The sequence below is a fragment of the Coregonus lavaretus genome (genome assembly GCF_964263955.1).
Source record: "Coregonus lavaretus genome assembly, chromosome: 40".
NCBI lineage: Eukaryota > Metazoa > Chordata > Actinopteri > Salmoniformes > Salmonidae > Coregonus > Coregonus lavaretus.
In genome coordinates this window covers 13,221,333-13,233,832 of record NC_140027.1, presented here as the reverse complement: position 1 = coordinate 13,233,832, position 12,500 = coordinate 13,221,333, and the positions used below count along the sequence as shown (strand labels likewise).

The window sequence follows — 12,500 nt, the reverse complement described above, 5'->3', positions numbered from 1 at the left end:
AGAGCCCCAAGAAGGCTACAAAGGCAGCCAAGCCCAAAGCCGCCAAGCCCAAGGCAGCCAAGGCCAAGAAGGCAGCCCCCAAGAAGAAGTAAACCTATTACAAACAGTGTTCTACTCGATACATGTTGTACCACAAAAGGCTCTTTTAAGAGCCACCCACCTCTTTCCATAGAAAGCGCATTGATTTCCATGTACTACCTGTCGTGGAAAAGAAATTACGCACACTAGGCTACTTTTACGCACACAACATTGTCCCACTCTGGGTGTGTGCGAAGGGAGAGGCATATAATAGAGGGCCAAAATGGCTCAGAAATTCGACCTCACGAGTGCACCCTCACCAGCCATTTTTATATATGAGCCACTGGGCTATTCCCGTTCAGAGGCAGGCTGCTGTGATGTGTTACAAGTGCCATGTAATAACAATAACAATACTATAGTGGCTTCGAATTGAAACTCACGAGTGCACCCTCAACAGCCATTTTTATATATGAGCCACTGGGCTATTCCCGTTCAGAGGCAGGCTGCTGTGATGTGTTACAAGTGCCATGTAATAACAATAACAATACTATAGTGGCTTCGATTTCAAACTCAAGAGTGCACCCTCACCAGCTGTTTGTTTCCCATTTGGAGAGAAATAATGTGTGGATGTCATTTCGGACATTTTGGCGCTCACGCGAAATGACACAAAGTCGGAGGGAAACGATTAGTTACCGGAGTGTAACTCCAGTTCTATGAGTGGAGCGGAGCCCCATAGGGGAGCTATGCTCCTAGTGGTTTACCCTCTGCCCTAAGGCAGACGCAGCCTGAAACAAAATTATGCACACACCTACAGCCAATAGGAGTACAGGTGTCCCTATATAAGGAACCCCGTTCCCTCAATCTGCCTCCCGAGATATTATCTTCAGCGAGACTAGAGAGGGTCGGTAGGGCCTTAAGTCCTATGGGGCTCCGCTCCACTCATAGAACTGGAGTTACACTCCGGTAACTAATCGTTCTATATCGTGGAGCTCCGCCCCATAGGGGAGCTATGCTCCTAGTGGTTTAAGGCGGAGCGAACGCTCCAAAATGTACCCCCTGCCGAGCCTAACACTTCCCATTAAAAAATGAAAAGGTCAAGCCCAGCAATGGCTGCAACCAATTCCCGCAGTACTGCGACTAAAAACCCAAAAGGGCGTCACAATATACCGCGTCATCGGTTATAGACCCGCCCCATCTAGCTCAATGACAATGTCAATGGCTGTTGGGCAAATCAATAGAATAGACGCCGTGCTAATCTGACTAGCAGATAGCCGTGCCTCAATATTCTATGGAGCAAAATATATCAGTCATACTAACTGAACCTCAGATAGATGACCTCACATTCTGTCCACTCAGTACATGTTTCTATATGCTGACACTGTCAGCCAGGAGACATGCCACAGAATATGCTCTTCATCCAAAGCGGACCTGATATAGATCAGTCTATCATCCTGCTTCTCCCTCCTCTACCTCAAGATTCTCCTTCAGCTATGCTGAGTGCAATCGAGATTGGAGTTTAAAAGGCTTATTCCTGACATAAGTCTTCCTAACCAGAGCGGACCTGATTGGAACCTGTCCAAGGTCCTGCTCTGTCCTCTTTTTCTAGCTCAAGAACGCCTTTCAGCTCTGCTGAAATTCGATCGAACCCAAGAGTTAGAAAACATGTCCATAATATGTTACTTCTAATAAAAGCGGACTTATGAACCTATTCACAATCCTGCTTTCTTTCTCTATTCTGCTCAAGATCCCCCTTCAGCCACGCTGAGTACAGACCGAGCCAAAGAGTTAGAAGACATATCCAACAGATAGAAACGGATAAAAGGAGACGGTGTCGACCATGACGCCGCTCTACAAATATCCTCTACCTCTGTTCCTCTGAAAAGAGCAGTAGAAGCTGCTACTCCACGAGTGGAGTGTGCTCTAATACCCTGAGGCGGTTGTTGCCCCGCCGCCTCGTACGCCGTCTCAATGCCTTCACAAAGCCAATGAGACAAACGCTGTTTTGAAAGTGGTCTACCCAATGCAGCCGCACCGTGACACACAAACAGCTGAGGCGATGACCTAACCGCCTCTGTGCGCCTAACGTAACACGCCAAAGCGCGTACTGGGCACAGACAGTGAAGCTTTTCCTCACTCCTCTCCCCATGGGGAGGGGGATGAAAAGCCCACAATTCCACGATCTGCGATCTATATGCACTGTTAATAACCTTTGGCACAAATGCCGGGTTAGGACGTAACACCGCTCTGCTCAGATCGCCATTAATGGCTAGGCAGTCGGGTCTCGTCGACAGTGCACACAAATCGCTGACTCGTTTAGCAGTAGTCAAGGCGAGCAACAGCGCCGTCTTGATAGACAGCATCTTGAGGGGTATTTGATTCAATGGCTCGAACGGCGACTTACATAGCGCTTCGAGAACCAATGCCAAATCCCACTTGGGCAGCGTAGCTCTAGGCCTTGGCCTAAGCCGTCGCGTTCCCAATAGGAAACGTTTCACTAACGGATGAGTGAACACACTTTTTCCGTTAAACCCTTCATGACCAGCTGAAATTGCCGCTGCAAACACTCGAATAGTGGAGGGCGATTTCTGCCTATCAAACATAGACTGTAGGAATGAGAGCACACTCTCTACCTGACAGCTCATGGGGTCCACGTCCTGTGTATCACACCATCGTGAGAAAACATTCCATCTGCTGGTATACAGCTTACAAGTGGAACCGGCTCTTGCGCCCTGTATTGTTCTGATCACTGCATCAGACAACCCACGGCGCTTTAACCTGTCCCATTCAGGAACCAAGCCTTCAGTGGTTGGCCGATTATGGGCCATTGCCCTATCGAGCCTCCCGCCTGAATCAACGCGTCTCGTCGATGTGGAATTGGCCAGGGTGGCGCAATCAACATCTGACTCATCTCTGCAAACCACGGAGCCCCCGGGCGATCGGGCGCTATCAGTATCACTGACAGCTCCTCTGACCTCACCCTGGCTAGCAGTGGGAGAATGCAAGACAGCGGAGGGAATGCATACAGGAGAACTCTCGGCCACGGGTAGTGCGCGAATGCGTCTCTTCCCAATGGCGGTTCGTCCTGGTTCCTCAGAGAGAACCATAGGGGACACTGCGCGTTCACACGTGACGCGAACAGGTCCACCTCGGCTCTCCCGAATTGTTCCCAAATCTGTAGAACAATGTCCGGGTGCAGACACCACTCGTCGACTCGAGGACCCCCTCTTGACATGATGTCTGCCCCTACGTTCAAGTAGCCCGGAATGTGTGCTGCTCTCAACGAGCGAAGGTGCTTGTGAGCCCACAGCCACAATTCCACTGCCGCCCGATGAAGGGCAGGAGACCTGACCCCTCCCTGGCGGTTTATGTGAGCCACTGTGGTTCGGTTGTCTGACCAGACCAGCACATCGCGACCCCGAAGGGTAGACGCGAAGTGGGTCAAGACCAGTCGCACCGTTTCCAACTCTAGGAGGTTGATGTGACGACCTGATTGAGGCCATGCACCTCCTATCGCTTGAGACTGACATGTCCCTCCCCATCCAGTCAGAGAGGCATCTGTAAACACTGGAATGTAGGATGACACCTTGCCCATCGGGACTCCGTGCGTGAGAACGCACGGGTTCCGCCAATAGTCCAGGTCTGCTCTTAGCGAGAGAGGAACCACCACCAACCGATGACGTTGACGCACTGGGTCTAGTCTTAGTTGGGCGAACCACCGCTGTGCTTTGCGCATATGCAGAAGCCCTAGCGGGACCACAGAGTGGGCTGCCGACATGAGACCCAAAAGTGACATGATCGATAGCGCCGTTACTGTGTGATTCGGACGACACTTCCTCAGGGCTAGCAACAATGCTGCCCTTCGAGGGTCCGAAATTCGCGCCCTCATCATAACAGTGTCTAGCTGTAGTCCCAGGTAGACAATCTGATGACTGGGCCAAGGTGCGCTCTTTTTCCAATTCACAGCAAACCCCAGACGCGTGAGATGAATCACTGTCTGTGTCGTGTGTGTGAACGCCAGCTCTGCTGACGGGGCGAGAATCAACAGGTCGTCTAGGTAGGCTAATAGCCTTATCCCTTGACGACGCAGCGGTTCCAATGCCGCCTCCACACATTTGGAAAACGTCCGAGGTGCCAGGGCGTACCCAAACGGCATCCTCGTGAACTCGTACGCCACCCCTTGAAAGGCGAACCGCAGAAACTTTCTGTGACGCGATTGTATCGGCACATGAAAGTACGCGTCCTTTAGGTCTATGCTTGTACAAAAATCTCCCTTCTGAACACATTCCAGTAGGCGTTTTGTCGTCAGCATTCGGAAGGGCCGTTTGGTTATGCTCTCGTTGAGAATGCGTAAATCCAAAATCAGCCTCACTCCCCCCGTCTTTTTTGGCACTAGGAAATAGGGCGAGTATAGCCCCTTGTTCCTTTGCTCTCGGGGAACTACTGTGACCGCCTCCTTCGCCAAAAGTTCCGTAATCTCTGATCTCAGAGCGGCTACTTTGTCTGGCGTTTTCATCACCGTTTCCACCACTCCCCTGAACGGGGGTGGGGTCCGATGGAATTGGAGGGCATAACCCTTCTCTAACGTCTGTTCTAGCCAGCGTGAGAGGGTACAGCTTCGACGCCACTGCCAGCAATGCAGAGAAAGCGGGTGCGCACGAAGCTGTGGTGCGTCCAGTAGGAAGGACCTGTATTCCTCTATGGCCCTCGCCGCCGCTATTCCCCAGCACTGGGTTGGTGGAATAGCCCAAGGCGGGCCCCCTTTGAAAGGGAGAGGACACATCAGCTCGTTCTGGGAGAGTCGGGGGCTTTGATACGTTGGTTACGACCGTAACTCCAGTAATCTTGCCCTCCGTGAACGCAGCACGGGTCTGAACTGCACTGTCTGAGGTACTGGCCTGAGACAGAGCGCTCTTCCCGGAAAGCGATTGCGTCATCATGTCATTGTCTGACTGAGACTGCCGCTTAGCATGAGACTTATCCTTTACAGAACTCAACAGAATCTGAAAGGTGTGATCTCTGACTGATACCACACGGTGGTGCCACAATGCCTCTTTACTGGTCTTAAGCGGCTGTTCAACGACACACTCAATGTGTGGTGAGCTGCGCTCAGAGCCATGGGCATTGATACGTTCAGAATAAGCCGGAGGCGTCCATACCTTGGTTATACCTGTAACCCTGGTATTCCCGCTCTCCGTGAACGTCGCACGGGTCTGATCTGCGCTGACTGAGGCATTAGCCTGCAGCAAGGCGTCATTCCCGGTTAGCGGCTGCGTCTTCATGTCACATTGGGACAGAGACAGCTGTCTGCTGAATGTGAGGTATCCTGAGATAAGCCAAGACGGTGTCTTGGTATCTTTCCTCCCTTCACCTCCTGTGTGCGTTCAGCTCTGCACCTCTGGTGGGCTGAACTACGCTCAGTGTGGTGAGTATTAGCGCGTTCAGAAAGAAGTGGGGGCGCCGATACACTGGGAAACTTCGTCACCGTGGTAATCGGGCCCTCCGTGAACGCAGCATGGGTCTGAATCGCACTAACCGAGACCTTAGTCTGCGATAGTGCGCCATCCCCAACTAGCGGCTGCGTCATCATGTCTCCTGACTGAGACTGCAGCCTGCTATGAGAGGCACTCACTACAGTACTCCTTGGAGTCTGTAATGTGAGGTCTCTTTGAGATAAACCAAGACGGCGTCTAGGTATTATTCCTCCTTTCACCTCCTGTGTGCGTTCAGCTCTGCACCTCTGGTGGGCTGAACTACACTCAGTGTGGTGAGCCTGGGCGCGTTCAGGAAAAGGTGGGGGCGCCGATACACTGGGCACCTTCGTGACCGTGGTAATCGGGCCCTTCTTGAACGCAGCATGGGTCTGGGTCGTACTAACAGAGACCTTAGTCTGTGATAGTGCGCCACCCCCAATGTGGTTATTATCAGCGCGTTCTGAGAGAAACGGGGGCGCCGATACGTGGTTACGCCCGTAACCGTAGTAATCAGGCCCTCCGTGAACGCAGCACGGGTCTGAACTGCACTGACTGAGGCGTTAGCCTGAGACAGAGCGCCGTCCCGGATAGCGGTCGCGTCATCATGCCATTATCTGGCTGAGACTGCAGCCTGCTATGTGAGACACTCACTACGGCACTCCTAGGAGTCTGTAAAGTGAGGTCCTATAAGGTACACTTAATACCTTTTATATACCTGCCTTATGTGTGCATTCAGCAACGCACCATGGTGGGCTGAGCTGCACTCATAGTGGTAAGAGAGAGAGCGAGAGTGAGGAAGGTCGAACGCTCTCGGATGTATTATGGAAAAGGGGCTCTTTCTTGACAGTGTCAAGTAGAGCCAACTCTTTATTACACACATCAACAAAAAACATTCTCCTCCATACACTCAACGGTAGAGTGGGGGGGGGACAGTGGGCTCGGTCACAGCAGGCGCTGTGCCGTCTTCCGTTCTCTCCCCCTCGCCTGTCATAAACGGCGTCTCTTCTGGCCGGCCCTTCGGGTGATGCCAGGATGACGCTTTAATGACCTCTCTCGCCGGCACCTCTGGCGCTGCAGGGGGGGGCGAGGCCCGCTCCCTTGCTGCTGGAGGCCGCCGTCTGACGCCAAGCTGTAGCGAGAGTAACGGCCGCCCTTCCTCATATCCACTTCCGGGTTGGAGGGAATGGGGGGCAGCTTAATCTCCCGCTGTTTAGCAGCCCACTCAATGAGACCTGAGAATTCAGGCACAGAGAGGCTGTGGCGTCATCATCCAGGGATGTAATGACCACACAATTTCCCGAAGGAAAAGGGGGGTTAAACATCTGGGTCAGTGTAATGAATTGTTCCAATAGAATATTCATTTCTTCCCCAATAGCCCTGTCATCTCCTGAGTCAGTGCCCTCAGATGATGCCTCAGCTGAGACTAACACTGATAGCACATCCTCAAGAGGAATATCCTCCCTAAAAATGCCCAATGCTGCTTCCACTCCTTCAAAAAAGGAGGGCGCAGCTGGCGCATAGTGGGGGATTGATGAAGCTGTCCCTGGCGTGCTGTGCCTCTCAACCCACGAAACAATGTCGGGGGGGGTCGACAGCCGCCAAGGGGAACAGCGACATTGAGCTCTGAAAAGAGCTTTTGTTAAATGCTTACCTTAGGATAAGCTTGGTGTGCTCATTGTAGGAAGACGTTGATGGCTGGATATCAACGACGAGATCTTCCTGAGTCTTCTATGGCTTCTTCAATTCTAGTCCAGTCGCTGAAGATAATGGGAGGCAGATTGAGGGAACGGGGTTCCTTATATAGGGACACCTGTACTCCTATTGGCTGTAGGTGTGTGCATAATTTTGTTTCAGGCTGCGTCTGCCTTAGGGCAGAGGGTAAACCACTAGGAGCATAGCTCCCCTATGGGGCGGAGCTCCACGATATAGAACAAAGTAGCCTCTCACTCGCTGCCTGTGGGTGGGAACCGGCTTAGGGCTGTCTGTCTGTCCATCTGTCTGTCCCTCGCTCCAATTGGATAAGGCCACACCGGCCCGGTGGCCAATCGTTGCCTCTTGTGGCGAGGTATATGTACGGCTCTCGAAGTGGCGAGCGGCTCATTCAGACTTTCTGTGACTTTCTCAAGCTACCAATATGAGCGGAAGAGGCAAAACCGGAGGCAAGGCCAGGGCGAAGGCAAAGACCCGTTCATCCCGTGCTGGCCTCCAGTTCCCCGTGGGCCGTGTGCACAGGCTGCTGCGCAAAGGCAACTACGCCGAGCGTGTGGGCGCTGGCGCACCAGTCTACCTGGCCGCCGTACTCGAGTACCTGACTGCTGAGATCCTGGAGTTGGCCGGCAACGCTGCCCGTGACAACAAGAAGACTCGTATCATCCCCCGTCACCTGCAACTGGCCGTCCGTAACGACGAGGAGCTGAACAAACTGCTCGGCGGTGTGACCATCGCTCAGGGTGGTGTGCTGCCCAACATCCAGGCAGTCCTACTCCCCAAGAAGACCGAGAAGGCAGTCAAAGCCAAGTAAATTCACTACTGCGACTTCAACTTGACTACTCAACCCCCAAAGGCTCTTTTAAGAGCCAACCACCTAGCTCTCCAAAAGCGCAAAGTACCTTTCTATGACCGCAATACATTGAGTGGGTGTATACACAACTATTTCGACATTCTGTGCCCACATGAGGCCTTGCATGAACAACAACACCTACTTGGCCTCATTTGCCATAGCAGGCTAGCATTAGATGATACGTGCCTATAAGCTGTCACTCTTGACTTTGGCGACTATTATTGCGCGTAAAGGGCCGGCGGCGTCCTATTGCGCGCGCACCGGGAGTTTGAGTTTTGGAGAGGCCGGGCCTCCCGTCCAATGGCCAACGGAGGAGGCCTGCGAAACGGGCCAATCGGGGTGGTGGGGAGATGGTGTCCAATCAGCAGGCGCCACTGCCGGCTTTATAAACTTCACATAGGCATTTCGAGGCTATACTCCCGACTGTCAGAGCAGCGCCATGGCCAGAACCAAGCAAACCGCTCGCAAATCCACCGGTGGCAAAGCCCCCAGGAAGCAGCTCGCCACTAAGGCTGCTCGCAAGAGTGCCCCGGCCACCGGCGGTGTGAAGAAGCCTCACCGTTACAGGCCCGGCACCGTGGCTCTGAGAGAGATCCGTCGTTACCAGAAGTCCACTGAGCTACTCATCCGCAAGCTGCCCTTCCAGCGCCTGGTGCGAGAAATCGCCCAGGACTTCAAGACCGACCTGCGCTTCCAGAGCTCCGCCGTGATGGCCCTACAGGAGGCTAGCGAGGCTTACCTGGTCGGCCTGTTCGAGGACACCAACCTGTGCGCCATCCACGCCAAGCGGGTGACCATCATGCCCAAGGACATCCAGCTGGCCCGCCGTATTCGCGGAGAGCGCGCATAAATGAGGATGACCTGAACTCGAATATCCCCCAAAGGCTCTTTTAAGAGCCACCTCCATATTTCCATCAAAAAGGCACAATTGTTCCATGTATACACGCACCTCTACATTAGCCACCATGTATGTTGTTCACTAACACGTCTAAAAGCTACGTATTGCACCTTTTTAGTTGCCTGAAGTCTAGCTTCAATGTTTGTGTGTGTGTATATACACAACCATCTGGCATCATCCACTTCCTTTGAACTATATAGTAACACAGTAAAATGCTTTACAAAGGAGGGGAAAAAGAAACGAGTGATAATATAGGCCGAATAGTAACAAGAATTGTGTTCAGATGAATAATTGACACTATTAGTTGTGTGTAATAATAGCCTTGCATGCAGTCCAGAAAAAACATTGCATGCCAACTTACTTTGAAAGTCCCATGTTGCAGTGCTGCTGAGAGACTCATGCAGAGGCCCAAACTTTACAATGGAGCACGGAGGCCATCTTGTGGTTAAATGTGGGTACTGCACCTCATGGTGAGTCCCTTTCAGCATTTGCTCTTTAGGCCAGCGTTTCCCAAACGCGGTCCTGGGGTCCACAAGGGGTGCGCGTTTTGCGTTTTGCCCTAGCACTCCACAACTGATTCTAATACTCCCAGCTTGATGATGATGAGTTGATTATTTGAATCAGCTGTGTAGTGCTAGGGCAAAAACTCCCAAAATGTGGCCCGAGTTTGGGAAACCCTGCTTTAGGCTAATACTAGCCTATTAGGATGACTTGGTTCGATCGCTTTAATGGCAACTGCTGAACTCTGGTTTCACTAATTACTTGTCCCAGGTCACCATTATGAATCCAATAGCAAAACAAATGTTTCAAAATAGCTCAATAGTGAAAAAAGGCCAGGAAATGATGGGTTCTCAGCAATATTTCACCAACAACCAATCACTATTCACGCATAGACATTAGGATCATCAACAAATATTCCTAAGTCATACTACAAAAGGGTTGTAACGAAATGGATTTGTCTGTTCAATGCAAGTTCAACGTCAAAGAAAAAGTGCATCACCACAACAAACGTGTCTTTAGATACACTGTAAAAAATGACTTTGTGGAATGTACTCAAGCTATTACAGTCAACAAAAGCACACGTCATATTGTTGAGTAGATCTTTTTGCTTGTTTTTATGAGTAGATAAGCTTGAGTAAGTTGAGTTGATGTGGTCCAATACATTGAGTAAAGATGATAGAGACGTAAAAAGGATTATATTACGTTGATTCGACTCAAATAGACATTGTGTTATTTTACCTGAATGATTCATCCTATTATGTATTTAGACCAACTTACTTTGGATTCACTCAATCACATCCCTTAAGAGAAAAGGTATCCGGACACCGGGAATCCATTTATTTAAACATCAACGGTTTGCAAAACATCTGTTATTATGAGTTGACAAATTACGTAATTGCAATCAACACTGCAGGTAAATCATGATTGCTGCAGGTAGGCAACACCGTAGAAATAGGAACTACAACACTAACAACAAGTGACATTTACTCCTGATGTACTGACTGACCTGTTGCAACCTCTACAACCACTGTGCTTATTATTTGACCCTGCTGGTCATCTATGAACGTTTGAACATCTTGGAGAAAAATGTGTGAAACCACTGCCTATATGAGGAGCTGTCGTTGTTTGTTTTATTACCACATACTTATGGAAATTGCACCGGTTGAGAGATGATGGCTCTCTTGTGCCTACGGTGAAGGGTACTTCTGATCCAGCAGGTGGTGCTAAGATCCCTCCCTATATGACTTGAATGATGAGTTGATTTATTCCTTATAGCTCCTAATGATTTTAAGGCCAGTGTTGGCAAACATTACTTGTGCTCCAGCAGGTGGCCATGACATCCCTCCCTATATGACTTGACTGACCAGTTAGTTGATGGACTCCTTATAGCTCCTAAATTTAATGATTTTAAGGCCAGTGTTGGCAAACATGACTTCTGCTCCAGCAGGTGGCCATGAAATCCCCCCCTATATGACTTGACTGACCAGGTAGTTGATGGACTCCTTATAGCTCTTAATGATCTCAAGTGTCTGTGTTTTTATGTGGTTAGGAGTTTTGCTCACTGCGTGTCCCCCTTCCATTTCAGTGTTTCCCAACTCCAGCGGTAGAGTAGGCTACCCCCAACAGGACCCATTTTTCTTGTAGGCCTGGACAGCCACAGCTGATTGAACAACCTGTCACCTAAATTACCAAGTCCTCAATGAGTAGAATCAGGTGCAACAACAACAACAACAACAACAACAACAACAACAATATGAGGAGAGGGACACAGTGTACTAGCTGATCTCCCAGTTGTCACAGTTTGGCCTTGTGTTCCACATAGCCTATATCAGTATTTGAGTATGTTTCCCGCGCACGTTAGTTGCTTTCACGTCATCTTTGAAATCGCTCCTCCCTAGTCCCCTAGAACGAGCGCCCTCCCCTTTGCAACGCCTCCGAACATATAACAGAGGCGCGCTTTCTGTGCCGCCGGCCTCAATCAGGTCGACCAAACGCAGATAATAGCGCACCGCGCACCGGCGCTGAAATCATTCATTCACTTGAACTCAACTAGCGAACACACCATGTCCGGAAGAGGCAAAGGCGGCAAGGGACTCGGAAAAGGAGGCGCCAAGCGTCACCGCAAAGTTCTCCGCGATAACATCCAGGGAATCACCAAACCCGCTATCCGCCGTCTGGCTCGCCGCGGCGGCGTGAAGCGTATTTCCGGTCTGATCTACGAGGAGACCCGCGGTGTCCTGAAGGTGTTCCTGGAGAACGTGATCCGTGACGCAGTCACCTACACCGAGCACGCCAAGAGGAAGACCGTTACCGCCATGGACGTGGTCTACGCTCTGAAACGTCAGGGACGCACCCTGTACGGTTTCGGCGGTTAAACCCACTCTCTTCGGAACCTCAACACCCCGACTCGAACCCAAAGGCTCTTTTAAGAGCCACCCACATCCGCTTAAAATGGGCCCATTCCATGTAGTGTTATATATAACAACAAATGTTTAGTATGCAATTTAGTAAGAAAGTATGAGCCACTTCGAGTGGACAGGGAGTATTAATTAGAGGATTCTAATGTCCCGTCCACTTTTAGCGCACAGAGGGAGGCCTATATCTGACAGTGGCAAAGTGTAAGAACGTTATTATTTTGGGTCAAGCAATAGTGGAATTTGGACAACATAAAGCCACCACGAGTCGGTAGACGTGGCTCGAAAAGAGGGGGACAGCGCGCACACACACACACACACAGTCCAAAATGGGAGCCCTATGTCTGACGGTGCCAAAGTGGGCAATTCTATCACCAGCATTATTTGGCACAACAATCGTGCCATTTGGACACCTATTAAAGCCCCCCTTTTGAAACACACAATTCCCCATCGGTCACAGAGCATAGGCTATAGAGAGGAGGGAGGGAGGGAGGGAGGGAGGGAGGGAGGGAGGGAGGGAGCAAGCAAGCAGGGGAGTGTCTACGGCCGCTGACTTTGCTTAGCTTCCTCTTCATAAGACGGGTAAGCGCCCTTCACCCCCTCATTCGTTTCTGAGAAGCAACGAGACATCATCATGC

At 50.9% G+C, this 12,500-nt stretch overlaps 3 protein-coding genes across 3 annotated transcripts in view; all 3 read left to right on the top strand.

The window, feature by feature from the left end:
- The window catches only part of LOC311113312 (histone H1-like), a gene marked incomplete at both ends in the record, with an annotated part of 624 nt that extends 532 nt beyond the window's left edge, over window positions 1-92 (top strand). The window contains one exon of the mRNA XM_084156532.1: window positions 1-92. This exon is cut by the window's left edge and continues 532 nt beyond it. Coding sequence (XP_084012658.1) covers window positions 1-92 — 92 coding nt within the window.
- A 7,531-nt stretch (window positions 93-7,623) lies between these two features.
- Window positions 7,624-8,010, top strand: LOC311113622 (histone H2A; the record flags this gene model as incomplete). Its single annotated transcript, XM_084156883.1, has 1 exon — window positions 7,624-8,010. The coding sequence occupies one exon, from the start codon at window positions 7,624-7,626 to the stop codon at window positions 8,008-8,010; it is 387 nt and encodes a 128-aa protein (XP_084013009.1).
- A 4,486-nt stretch (window positions 8,011-12,496) lies between these two features.
- LOC311113437 (histone H2B) overlaps window positions 12,497-12,500 on the top strand; it is a gene marked incomplete at both ends in the record, with an annotated part of 375 nt that continues 371 nt past the window's right edge. Inside the window, one exon of the mRNA XM_084156650.1 lies at window positions 12,497-12,500. This exon is cut by the window's right edge and continues 371 nt beyond it. Coding sequence (XP_084012776.1) covers window positions 12,497-12,500 — 4 coding nt within the window.